Genomic DNA, 13,493 nt, shown 5'->3' with positions numbered 1-13,493 from the left:
GGGGGGGGTTAGAGTGTACGCAGACCTTACTCCTACCTTGTGAAGGACTTCTTGTATATTATCTGCTTGAGAATTCTTAAATAAGCTGGGTACCTAAGAATTTCTTTTCCTCTTATTGTAAACTCCTCTTGCTATTTTCTTCTTTATTTTGAGTATCTTCTTCATGGTAAACTAAATTAGAAGTTGAAAGATTGGAAATCAAAGTCAACAAAACTAGGGATTTGTACCAAAACAAATCTCTCCACCAGAAGACGACTTTCCAAATTGGCTAGCCAAACAGACTACAGTGTTAGGACCTCAAGAGGAAAAAAAAAAGGAAAGAGGTTTACAAATTGGAGGCAGCTTTTAAAGAGATTAAAGTTCTTTATTAACAAATCCGATACATACCTATGTACTCTCCCTTTTCAAGGGAAAGTAAAGGACAGAAAGAAGCACGAATGCTGTGTAGCCGTGGAGCCAGTTTCAGTGAGCACCTAAGTGTCAAATAACCTTTCATCTCCAAAGAGACGCTGCAAGCCCATAATACACTTCAATGTGACTTGAGAAAAAATTTCAGAAGAAAGATAAACCAAAACAAGAGACAAAAATATTTCAGTTTGACCTGAAAAAAGACAAACTTCCGTCCCGAGTAAAAGCCAGCAAGACAGGGCCTCGTGCCAGCAGAGAAAATGTCCTGTACTGAACAGTTGTAACAGCAGATCTATGCTTGCTGCTACTTCTATTCCGATGAGTTCGAGATAGCACACCTGTATGGGAGTTCATACTAACTGTGTAAATAGATCCCTGTAGATAATGAAGCTGAAAATAGTAAGCCTTGGTACAGAGAGGACCAGAAACTGTAATGAAAGAAGAATAGGCACAAAGCAGGCAACCTGACCATCACCGCAGAAAATAAGCTGACCAGTGTGGTCATGGTCCATGGCAGTGACTTCACCATCGACGACAATTTTATTCACTGTTCTCCCAGTGCTAAAATTGAACACCTGAATGTTAGTTTAAAGGTTTAGTGCTTGATGAGTGAGAAAATAAAGAGTGAAATGAAGGCTGTGACGTATTCTATATGGCCAAAAAAAAAAATATACAGGGATAATTGAACATGTGTATGAGTCTGCTAACATGAAGGCTGTGACATATTCTATTTGGCGAAACAAATATATACAGGAATAATTGAACATGCGTATGAGTCCACTGACACGGTTTCTTCAGGGGTGTAAGTATGAAGTAACCTACTTTTCAAGCACACAATATCCAAATCCTAATTTAGAAGCAAAAGAAATACTTTAGTAGGTTAGAATGTCAGCCTGAATAAAATTGTACGTTTTCTTGGTTCATAAAATACAAGCTTATGGTCAATCTTTGCTTCATTGTGTAAACCACCATGTCATTTATGTGCTTCTCAGAAACTGTTTAACAACTTATGATACTCCAGTGAGGAATCAAGTCAATGACTGCCACATTTCATCTGACTCTTAATAATCAGCAGGTTTCATCTGTTCACTTTCAGTTCGATGTAAACTGCTTGTTTTGTGCTTCTTCATGAAAAAACTATTGTATCTTCATTTTAGACAGTGGTGTCCTCGTCAGCTTGCGTCCACCTTAACCACTGGAGCCCACAAGCACAAATGCCAGATCAACCTGCACAGCATGGCTTGGGCACTGCTGTGATGGACTCGAACCTAAGATCTCCAGATTATTACTTCTATGCCTCAACAACTCAGCCAACACCTCGGGGATGAAAAACAATTGTATCTTAATGCATTGTGTTTCAGAAACGTAATCTCTGTCTAATCATCTAATCATGATGATTGCTGTGCACATGAAATATCCTTTCCTCCTTTCGTTGCTCTATTCTCTTTCTTTGGAAGTTAGATAAATGTTTATCGTGCGCCCTTAGCTATTAGTTTTTCCTTATAATAAAATATTTATCGTGCAAGCATGAAGAAGTATTCCCTTAATTAAAGCAAATAAATCTAACAAGGAGAAGTACAGTAATCTATAGAGTAAAATCTAAACAATTAATATGCGTTCAGCAAAACAGAAAGGATAATTACATTTATTTCTTTCTTTGCATTGCCAGCAGAAAGAAAGTTATTGTTCACCTGTAAAAGAAGAGAAAAAGCAACAGAGAAAGAATCAATTTTAGTCAGTTGTTTAAATGCATATAAATGCCAAGCCAGCTGAATAAAAAAAAGAAATTTTTAAAGGTGCTTTGATGCAACAAGTCATACAGTCTACTGATGGAATAACAATTGCAAAATATAATAGAAAAAGAAAAAAGCTGAAAAGCACATGGAGTCAAGAAAGACGTAGATGGTCTAGTGTTACTGCCAAGCACGAACTGAGGTGGACACGCATGCAAACACTCATCCACAATAACACAAGAAATTTGCATGCAAGCATGTCTTTCGAAAACCTATCAAGAATGTCATTCAGGAAAGTCTACTCTGGTGGTTGCAGAAAATGTTTACCAAAATCAAAAAGTACATCTTTGTCCACTTACAGGATGAAATCGAATGCAAAGCTGTGAAGAGACTCCATATATCACCCTAATGCAAAGTCCTCTAGAAATATCCCATACTCTGACAGTTTTATCCATTGAAGACGATGCAATGTACTGATTGTTTGTTGAAAAGTCAAAATCTGGAAAAGGACAGATTTGAAAATGATAACAGTAACATGGTAAACACATATAAAGCTTAGCTAGCATTACATCGCCCTTGACTGAGGAACAAACTTGCAATTAGAGTCACCAAAAGGCATGTTAACCACGTTAATAGTAAAACTCCATAAGAGAACAATAGTGTGGTTTTTGGCTTTCTGGATACTCAGTTTAGACCATCAGTAAATTGGGACAGGAACTAAAACAGCCTCAACATGTTTTCATTCTCCATATATTTGGTGATTGGGTTCATTGGGCTTTGGCTCCTACATAAAGCAATACTCCACCTTATAAAGAATACAATAAAATAAATAAGGCAAAACTCTGATATTCGCCACCACAATACCAATAGGAGCAGAATCAGCAGTGCTAACGCCAAAACATCAATAATACCATCCAAAATGGATAAGAATTCAAAATGATTGAGGGACAATTTCATGCTTTTAACTTTCAACCAATAAAAGAAGAAATTTTAAAAATGATTTTAACAAAAAACTAAAGAAAAATGATGGAAACAAAAAAAAAATAGAATAACCTGTTCTTGAAAGTACTAGGTTGACCTTGAAAAGTCGGACAAAGGCATCGCAAAAGAGACCATGCTATTAAAGATCACAGTGGTATAGAAACAACTACTGCAGGTGCTAACACCTTCCCGTGAGTAAAAGAGCTACTCTCTCCATTTTGGTATTAAGCATACTTTGGTATTTTCTACAAATTTATTTTGTGTCAAAAGCCTTCTTTTCTTCCTTAAACTCTGTGTCCATATCCAGTCAAATGCTCCCACTCATATTGGGAAGGATAGGTATTAAACAACTCCCATGACTCACAGTGTCCTCGTTTCAAGGTTTCAAGGTTTTGAATCAAATGCTAATCAGTTGAATGGGAGGAAAAAAATCACAAGGACAGAAGACATAAGGTCTACTAAACCATTTCCATTTGGACATTGCAAAAGTCAACTGAGGATTCTGGACTTGGTTAATGTTCAGAACTTTTACTAACGTTTTTTGTGTGTTAAATCTTGTCTATGCTTCTACCAACTTAATACAACCAATACTGGAAGACTCATTTCTCCATTCCCATACCCCTAACTCTTGTAGGGAAAAGAAGAAACTACTCCAATGACAATCATGGACAATGAATAGTGTCAAAGGTGTGATTGAGACTTGAAGTGTGAAGCAGAGCAGCGCTAAGCTTCGCATTGCTTAGGTGGTGCTTCAACGATGGTGAAGGACGTGCACCTTAGCAAAAACTAGCAAACCAAGAATCATTGGAAAACTTTAGTTGATTTCAGGAACTCATGACTCTATCTTGTAAGATAGAACTAAACAATAAATACACCCATCAAAATGATTAGTACTCATACGGAAACATACTGAATGGGTAAGTTATGGATTAAAAATAGGAAATTAGAGATTTCAATTATGAAAACATAGGCACTATACTGAATTAGTAACTTAACATTTGCATCTAATCAAAGATCTATGAGAGTTTTTGAATTCTTCCACATGGTTTGATACCAATACTTCACCAGTTACATTTTTTAAAATTCTCCTACCCATAAAATTTTGTGTTTATAGATCTTTATTTATTTTTAATATTAGTTCTTCAGCACTTCTTTCACTAAAGACCTGAATTGAGCTTTCAGTTTAAAACACCGTTAGATTTTGGTGCTTTTCTACACTTTTTGCATTTGACAACATTGACATCTCACGCTGATTGCGACTTAAATAAGACTATGGCTACAAATTTAAGCCACTATTTCTAACACATTTAACAAAGGAAAAGTACAAGTCAAACAATTCCGATATATGAATAAGAAGTTAAAGACAAGACTGCAGAATCAATACCAGTTAATCCAACCTGTGACATCTTTTGAATGCCCTATTAACTGCTTAATGACTGAAGGGGGCATGGAGACATTGCACACTGTCAAACTGCCATCTGATGCTCCATATGCAAGTAGATCAGAACTCATATGCCCAAACTTTATAACCGTAACTAAAAAATTAGATTAGTTAAGTTAATAATAAAGCTTGATGAAGAAAGAGGCCGACTGATTCTGCTTTGCAAAATAATTACCCATGGCCTTGCATTGGTCAAAAATGCAATGCATCCCAACAAAGGAATATGCAGGTTCCGACCTTCTACGTGGCCGATCATCAGTATCACTCGCATTTGAACTGTAACTAGTAGTCCGGCTCAATGCTTGACTTGCTTGACTGGGACTCCGTAAATCCTGCATAAACATGAGGTGGTGAAAGGTGTGCTAAGAGAATTCTCATTTGTCATGCAACTATAATGTCCAGAAAGAAACTCTTCCGATCTTCTAGTTGAGTCACACGCCAAGATCACTTCGCATCTGGATGGTGTGGACCTAGACTCGACCAATTCATTTGGCACTAACCTTAGCATCAACCCTTCAAACTTAATTCATAGGGCGACACTAGTTCGATGACATGTCATGGATAGTCAAATATTCCTCATAAATAGCTGCATGCATAGGCTAAAGTAAAAAGTATGAAAAAAGATTAGTCATAGACAACCAAAAGCTGCACATACCTTGAAAGAATTCCAGCTATCCGACTCAAGCAACTGGGAAACTGGACTTGGTGAAGGCATCCATCGCCCACTGATGCATCAACCAGTAAATTATCCTGATGTCAGATTGTATGCAGTACGAACTTCAACAAATGACATAAAAAAAAAAAATGCTTCATGTTGGTAAAGCTTTACATTCCCCAAAGTTCCATGATGTCAAAACAACTCAAAAGAAGTAGAAGGTACATGCGACAAAAGATAAATAAATCATGTTGCGTCCCTCCACAATCAATAATGGGCATATAAAAAAATAATAGGCATATAAAAAGGATTATTCTCCCAGCATCTCATGCTCTATAGTGCCTAAAGAGCTGAGAATTTATTAATAACCAGTACTTCAAGCAAATAAAAAACACATTCTTGGTCCCCTCCTGTACAGTGATAAATTCATAGTCTGACAGTTCCAGATTAAGAAGCAACAGTCATCATATTATCGTCAGACTTCTGCGCAAGCCCTGGTATAAGGCAAACATGATATTTTATCGGTTTTCTAGAGACAGCTGAATTGAAGTATAGCCTGTGTACGTAAAGACTATGAATTCGAAACTTTTCCCAAATTTTGCTAATCTGTACAGGTATAAAAGCGCAGCCCAGTGCACAAAACATTCCGCGTTCACGCAAGGTCGGGAGAAGGGCCACATCCCAAGGGGTGTGATGTAGACAGACTACTCTAAACTCTAAAGCAAGCAATAGTGGCTGCTTACACGGCTTGAAGCCGTGACCTATTGGTCACACGGAGACAACTTTACCGTTGCACCAAGGTTCCCCTTCCAATCTGTCCAGGTACCTCTACATGGAATTCAAGTGAAACTCTAGGCTTCATGTGATGGTATTATTCCACTTGAAGCTTCAGATGATGTTTCTTACTATTTCTAGTTTCAAAAGCCACTGCTTGCTAAGTATTGTTGAAAAGGCGTCCAAAATACAGATCTGTGGAGTTCTCAAAGCAGCGGACATTTAAGTCAGCAAGCTTAAGTTTCCGAAACTCAACCTCTCAACAGTATTCTTAGTCATTTAACACAACAAATGAAATTTACACAAAATATGATAAGTATTAAGTAAACAACCAAATATGAGTCGTAATCATGCGCCCTAAGCACTTGAGATTGCAACCTACTAGAGGAAATGAAGATAGATCTCAACCACCTGTTCCCTGGGGTGCTCGAGCGGCTTGGTATTTGCAAGTTCTCCCAATTCCTTGGCCTACTAATATAATTTCGATAAGCCACGTATCCTTTTCCATTGCATCTCCAGTCCTTCAACAAGCATTAAAGTCCAATCAGGGTACTTCTTAACTAATTGCAACAAATACATAGATCCTACTATCCAAGTGTTCAATGAAATTGCATCTCGTTTTACACCTAAACCATAAAAAGTAATTTGAACTATGATAAACTGAATATAAATGTATAGAAGCAATGAGAAATACGTAATATTTTTTTCTGAATACAAAAAAAGAAGCAAATATGCGCATAAAATATAAATACGTACAATAAGTATGTATACATTTGTAGTGAAATCAGATCATGCTCACAGCGATGTTGCAGTTAAATATAATCATGTATTAGTGAAAAGGCGAGAAATAACCGCACCTTGCGGCGAAGTACACCGGATTCGGCTTTGCGATGAAGAAGGAAACGGCGAATTGCAATGTAATTAGGATCCGAATTGGCAGGAGATGGCTGAAGCATACAACTGAAGAACTCAGGATTTGCAGTTGAGTCCTTTTTCTTCTCAATATTCTCCTTCAGCTCATTATCATGATCTTCAGGCGAGCTCTTCGAAATTGTTGGTTCCGCCATTTCGGGGAAATTCAGGTGAACTCTTCTTCATCCAAAAAAATAATATCGCCTCCTCCGGCAATCAGATCGTGGAGGAAGCGTTTTTGAAAAAAAAAATCAGGTAATGGATGAAAATGGAGTTGTGAATTGTGATAATGTGAATTGTGAAGACTGATGAGGTGAAATGGTGAATCGAGGATCTCGTTTCGCATGTGCAATTACCAGTGTCCGTCAACTGCGCCATTTTTTGGTGACGGTGCATCTTATATATTTTTGAGTTTGTAACGAACAACTCCCTTCTCTTTTTGTTATTACCACTTTCTCCCCAAATTTATAAAATTGTTAGACGTAAAGTACCCTTATGTTTATGTTCTTGCCACATTCTTCCTACAATATTTCGGTTCTTTGTTGCCTTCCAAAAACTATTGCGAATAAGCCCTTTTACTTGTCCCAAAATCTCATTTACGCCCCTGAGGTATTCAAATGTCTCAATCTTTTATCAACTCGCGCATGTACAAAGTATGAGGGTTGAATTAGAATAAGGGTTCGTTTGATAGAGTATATAAGAATAATGATGAGTAGAGTGTATTAGTAATGCTGACATTAGTTATGCTGGCATATTTTTTATCCCATGTTTGGTTTGATGTATTAAAGAATTGCACAATTTCTAAAAGAATTATTTATTTACAAAAATACCTCATAACCAGTCCATCACTTTATCTTTTTAAAAGAAACATATGTTGAGGAATGTTTTTATATGAAAAAGGTTTAAAAATAATTATTTGATTTGTCTACCTACATTGTAGTATAGAACTGAATATTTATTTATAAAAAAATATTCTAAGTATTTATATTTACACTAGGCATATAATTTTATTTCTCACTTTCTTGGATTATTTGAAACTTGCATTAATATAACAACATTTTTAATCAAACATAAATTTTGAAGGACAATTTTATCTTTAACTAAGCTAATGCATGCATTAAAACTCATTGCATTATTAGTACTATGGTTTCTTATGTATTAGTTATGCATAGAATAATACCAAATAGAGTGTATAACTAATACTTGCATAACTATTGCATAGGTTCAAAATTGCAATAACATGTGGGGAGCTGTAAGACAAAAGACAAAGGGTTGGTTTCGAAGATACTTTTTTCCTAAAATTGCGTCTCCATCCTTTACTTTCTTTTCTTCTTCAATTTCATTTCCTTAAATTTCAATCATATAATGATATAAAACCATTTACGAGGATTAAGAACTTCAAAAATAGCTTTTAAATATGATTACTTTTCAAAACTACTTCTTCCAAAATCAAGTCTAAACGAACACAACTTAAAATCGAATTCAAATGCCAATTTTCTTGTCCTGTCGGAGTTTCGCGATGAATCTAGCAATGAAATTTGATTTTCCTTTCGACCTTTTCTTTGGACTTTTGAGTTGACGAAAAGTCACAAGTTGAGATCTTGAGAAGACAATAAACAAGTGTGGTTTTTGTTTCGACATCTTTGAACTACTGGTTGACAATAAGTACCTTTAGAATTAGCATTGTAAAGAGGAAATAATAAGTTACATTGTATATAACGAAAGTACTATTTGGATTTTATGCAAGAATGAATTGTTTCGCCACTTGGTACTCTGATGTTTCCTTTTATACCTTACAAGGATATTTTTTGTTAAACGTACTTTATGTGACTAGCTACGTATGGAAATTATAGACACAATAGCTTGCAATGCCTCTACGTGTCTCTTTGGAAACACATTTGCAAGGCTTAGAATCACGTTTGCAACTCAAATTTGACAACCTCAACCATATTCATGTTTGGAGAAGTAACTTTGAATAAATATATATCCTTCAATTTTCTTTTACGACATTATTTTATTTTCCTCACAAGGCCTCTTCTGCCACATCCCAGGATGGACATTGTACACATTATGAAACAGCAAGAGCCTGAAATGACGAAATTTATTCGTTACAGGCCAAGGCATCAATTACTCAATGCTGACGAGGAAAATGAAAGAAGAAAATCTCTTGTATATCATCATGTTTTGGTTACCATGGACTCATCAACTGGATTCCAAATACGATTGTTAACCCATATCTTATCAGCTTCCACAGCATATCCGTCCTGATTACGGTGCCAACTATAATAAGCATGAGTTCTATCCTTGATAGCAAGAGTGGCATGTCCAAAACTAGCCTCGCGGAATGCAGAGTAAGCTGGCTGTGGCTCTGTCATGCTGAAATTAGCATACAAGATATCTGATTATTAGTTTTCTGACACAAGCACAGATACAATATATACGACAAATTTCTAGAATTTGATTAATCTTACTTGGTGGCGAGGCCTTCCAAATTTCCTCCATCTCCGATAGTTACATAAATTGGGGCAGACTGATCACGAATAGGAGTGCATTCTCCATTGACAACGTTGTAGGCCACATTAGATATCCGTTCCTGAAATACAACAGAAAATTAGATCTTTATATAAGAATTGCCACTACGATTCTCACTGTAGCTACATCGAACTCGGTGAGATGTTTAAAGATCAAATGAAAAGAAAAAAGAACTGTGTAGCTACATCGAACTCGGTGAGATGTTTAAAGATCAAATGAAAAGAAAAAAGAACTGTGTGATTTGTGCATACCGTTCGCTCATAAGCATGAACATGACCTGCAAAAACAATATCCACTTTGTACTTTACAAACCATGGTTCATACATCACTCTCATGGTTTCCCCTTCCATGTAGTGATAGTTGTAGCTGTTATACCATGGAGAATGTACTAGAACAATGAGCCATGGAGTCTCGGTCCTGTTAACTTTTGGTAGCTCTTCCTCAAGCCATTTGTATTGAGGAGTGTATTTACCTAATAATTGGAAAGAGAAAAGGAACTTAGAGAAAATAGATAATCAATGGTCTTGAACTTTCAAAGTAATTGCCTCGCCTGATAATCTTTATCAGAGACCAAGAAAATGCACTCGCGTACTATTGGGAAGCATGGTGGATGTGACCACAAGTTAGACATCAACAAAATGCCATTATGACTCTTCGACTGGAATTTCATAATATACTAATGCTACTCTTAAGATGCATGTTAGAAGAGGACATTCTTCAAGAACTGGAAAAGTAACAGACTGTAGATCATGTTTTCTGGTCCAATACCTCTATGTCCACGCTAAAGGAGAGAGAAAGAAAGAGCGAACACCAGTGCATAACTGAATCTCGTATTACTCACAAGAATGCCATATCCTTACCATATGCTGAATATGAGGATAAAACGATGATATATGCTGAAGCTCGCTTGATTGAATACCACAAGGGAGATGTACTGTTTGATGCTCTATAGGGGACATGATACCGATGAGTGTAGGGCTTGAAAGGTTTTGTTTCCCCCTGCATGCAGTATCAGGATGTATTCATCAAAATTCCAGTACAAAACTATCTAATATCTAGGACATAAAATTCCAGTACAAAACTATCTAATATCTAGGACATTAAAAAGTATAACATTAGAAATATGGAAAAGCACAAATAGTCTTTTTTACTGTGGAGCTCAATTAATTAACTATATAACCATATCAGTTCGCTCTAAAGCATGGATGCTTGCTCATCATTAGTCACTCTGAATATTTTGATTGTTTAGCATGCAAGATGAATCTCATGCCTCTTATTCTGCAAAGCTGGGCAAATGTCTTTTCTCTTTTTTTTTTTTTTTTTTTGGTTGAACGCACGGAGATGCCAGGTTCAACAAACTCAATGTACTCAAACTAGCAGTAGAGCTGAATCTCTGGCTAAGATAGACTAATTATTGTGAAGAATGTTCAACTAAGTATTCTTTCGGTTCATCCACTTAAACAAGAGTGTGTTAACACACAGTCTCTGGTTAATCGGATGAAAGTCCAGAAGGAGCTAATATTTTGCAGTTTGCCGTCAGTATAAATTTATCTGGCTGAAAATATTAGCTTAAAGCATCCACGAAATACACTAGAAGTCAATTTAAGCAGGAAGAGAACTAGTTCAGTATCACTTACAATTTCAGGAGCAAAATCTATCTCATGATTTCCTGCAGTCCAAATCCAAGGTTGATAAGCAGTACTTCTCTCTACGAACCTTCCCCATGTATCCCATCTTACATTATCATGATTAGGATAGTTATCAGCATAAGATAGGTCGCCTACAAACAACACCGCTTGCCCCTTGATTGGATTTAATTCATAATGTGTGAGTGTCTTGTTTGAGTCGAAACTCTGACCAAGATCCCCTGTAATATAATGCAGGTCGACTGAGAAACGCCACACAACTGCTAACTACAACATCAATGCTTTTTATCTATTATTTTCGTTTTCCTTAGTAAGTATGCAAAGAAGTTTGCATTGTACCGCGTTCAAGATTTTCCCTTAAGGAGAAGCATATTGTATGTATGACATCCATGTAAAAACGTTTATTACATGCAGATAATAACACTCCTCCCTTTCAGAAATATGCTGTTTCACACAATTAACTAGAGAGTATGTTATCTCTCAACCTTAGATGCAGGGTTCTAGATCATATTGTAAATAGTATATCAACATGATTCTCTATTCCCTCTTTATTATAGTACTCTATGAGAAAGCACAGTATGAATGAAACCTCAAAAGCAGTGGTAATATAACCTAAGCAAGCTCCAGGAAGTTCCAACAGCAATAATTTGGCTGAAATTGTTACCTATAAGACCAAATGTATAGGGTACATCAGGGCCAACAGGTGGAGGAGTTACAAACCAGAAGGTTCGTGCCGTGTGCCCAATCCCAATCTTATAATAGTATTTGGTGTTGAACTGCAAAAGAAATATTACATCCATTGTAAGTTTCAACATAATCTCAGAGGGTTAAATAGTTTACCATGAATAACAATGAGCAAGGAGCCAAAATTATCCCCAGAAATAATAAAAAGGAAGGGATGAATGAATGTTCACCTCCAAATGCCTAATAGTGGAGTGATGGATGTAACCAGAAGTGTAGTTATAAAATTTGTAGGTGGTAACCTTTCCCTTGGCCTTATTCTTTTGCTTGCTTTTCTCACTCCAATATAAGACTGTACTTGAACCAGGTCCATCCATAGTCACCCATGAAACAATTACGGCCTTTCCCTCGTGATCGCCTTGTGTTATGTGAACCTTATACAGAAACCCCAAACAGAATCAATTAGCAAATAAACCAAATTCCATGAATGAGACAAGCATAAACAGAACTTGATACACCTGATAAAACTTATACACTATCCGAGAGCAGAGGAGGATGCATCATTTGTCCAACGGGTTAAACTGAACTCAGTATTTCCTACACTTATTTTTAGAAGAATTAACCTAAATAGCAGCACACTCAATCGCTTGAACTAAAAATAGCCGGTGAAGGTATAATATATGCATAATTTATGTATTATACGTGTATAATTATGTATAATTAATGTATAATCTATATATGGCTACAAAAAAAACAGCTATTTGTGTAAAGATCCCTTATTTTTATGTGAAAAACCACAAATTTTAAAAAATATTCAATTTTGAATAATTTCAATTTCAAGAGTACAATGAGTTCATTGCTAAGAACTTTAAGGTTGAGACCTATCAATTTAAATTGTTGATATTTTTCTGGCAAAGATATCTACTTTTCTACTGTACTTTTCTTTTGACCCGTCTCGCCCATTAACAAAATCATAAAGTAAAAAGGGAACAGGGAATCCCATTAAATTAAACAGAATATCAAAAGTGAAAAGTGCATCAAGATATCCATTAAAAAAAAAAATCAACAGTTCATAGCAAGCTCTATAATGCATCAAAGATGTTCGTTAAAAGCTCTATAATGCAGCAAAGGTGTTCGTTAAAATCTCTAACTGAAAAAAAAAAACATATCGAAAATAGAAAACGACCGTCACTTTAAACATACCTGTTGAGGCGCATTATAACCAGGAGGGGCACGGAAGACATCACTATCAAGAGGCATATCGATTGTCTTCTCAACTTTCCTAATAAAACTACTGGTAACTCCACCATGGCATGAAAGTGACTCGTTGAGAATTAAACCCAGAACAAGAACGATGCAACGCCCGAAAGACTCCATTTTTGACACACCCATTTTTGCACACCAAAAACACAACTTTCACATTATAGGAGCTCGTATATATATATGTATCCAAGGAGTATTTAGATTCCAGTATTCGAAGGATATACGTCTAGAATTACGGGGAATATTCTGATTTTGTACGATAAGTATCAAGTCAACGATTTAAGTAGTCGACAATAGACATTTGGATTGGGGTTTATCTGAGATTTCACATGTAAACGAGTGGGAAAACCAGAAAAATAATGAAGAAAAACTATGATCATATATATAGTGATTCATAAACGGCAATAAATTGAGAGAAAAACCAGAAAAATAATGAAAAAATAGTATGATTTTATATATATATATAT

The 13,493-nt window shown here is 36.0% G+C and overlaps 2 protein-coding genes across 2 annotated transcripts in view; both read right to left on the bottom strand.

Annotated features, from left to right (window-relative positions):
* LOC109215268 (WD repeat-containing protein 13) overlaps positions 1 to 7,277 on the bottom strand; it is an 8,114-nt gene extending 837 nt beyond the window's left edge. Inside the window, exons 1-10 of the mRNA XM_019379299.1 lie at positions 6,850 to 7,277; positions 6,404 to 6,513; positions 5,219 to 5,288; positions 4,739 to 4,895; positions 4,520 to 4,657; positions 2,501 to 2,640; positions 2,052 to 2,099; positions 873 to 983; positions 602 to 783; positions 388 to 509 (exon numbers count right to left, since the gene is read on the bottom strand). Of these exons, the coding sequence (XP_019234844.1) occupies positions 388 to 509; positions 602 to 783; positions 873 to 983; positions 2,052 to 2,099; positions 2,501 to 2,640; positions 4,520 to 4,657; positions 4,739 to 4,895; positions 5,219 to 5,288; positions 6,404 to 6,513; positions 6,850 to 7,059 (1,288 nt within the window). The 5' untranslated portion in view covers positions 7,060 to 7,277. The remainder of the gene's footprint in view (positions 1 to 387; positions 510 to 601; positions 784 to 872; positions 984 to 2,051; positions 2,100 to 2,500; positions 2,641 to 4,519; positions 4,658 to 4,738; positions 4,896 to 5,218; positions 5,289 to 6,403; positions 6,514 to 6,849) is intronic.
* Positions 7,278 to 8,650: 1,373 nt separating this feature from the next.
* LOC109215270 (purple acid phosphatase 2-like) lies at positions 8,651 to 13,411 on the bottom strand. Its single transcript, XM_019379301.1, has 9 exons — positions 12,967 to 13,411; positions 11,997 to 12,197; positions 11,747 to 11,858; positions 11,074 to 11,303; positions 10,297 to 10,435; positions 9,688 to 9,908; positions 9,376 to 9,497; positions 9,097 to 9,280; positions 8,651 to 8,990 (listed from the first exon to the last, which is right to left on the bottom strand). Exons 1-9 carry the CDS (start codon positions 13,153 to 13,155, stop codon positions 8,973 to 8,975), a joined length of 1,416 nt encoding a protein of 471 aa, XP_019234846.1. The 5' UTR covers positions 13,156 to 13,411; the 3' UTR covers positions 8,651 to 8,972.
* Positions 13,412 to 13,493: the final 82 nt, after the last annotated feature.

This window comes from Nicotiana attenuata, unplaced genomic scaffold (assembly GCF_001879085.1).
Source record: "Nicotiana attenuata strain UT unplaced genomic scaffold, NIATTr2, whole genome shotgun sequence".
In the NCBI taxonomy this organism is placed as follows: Eukaryota; Viridiplantae; Streptophyta; class Magnoliopsida; order Solanales; family Solanaceae; genus Nicotiana; species Nicotiana attenuata.
The sequence above is the reverse complement of the archived record's forward strand: the minus strand, read 5'-3'. Positions and strand labels throughout refer to the sequence as shown.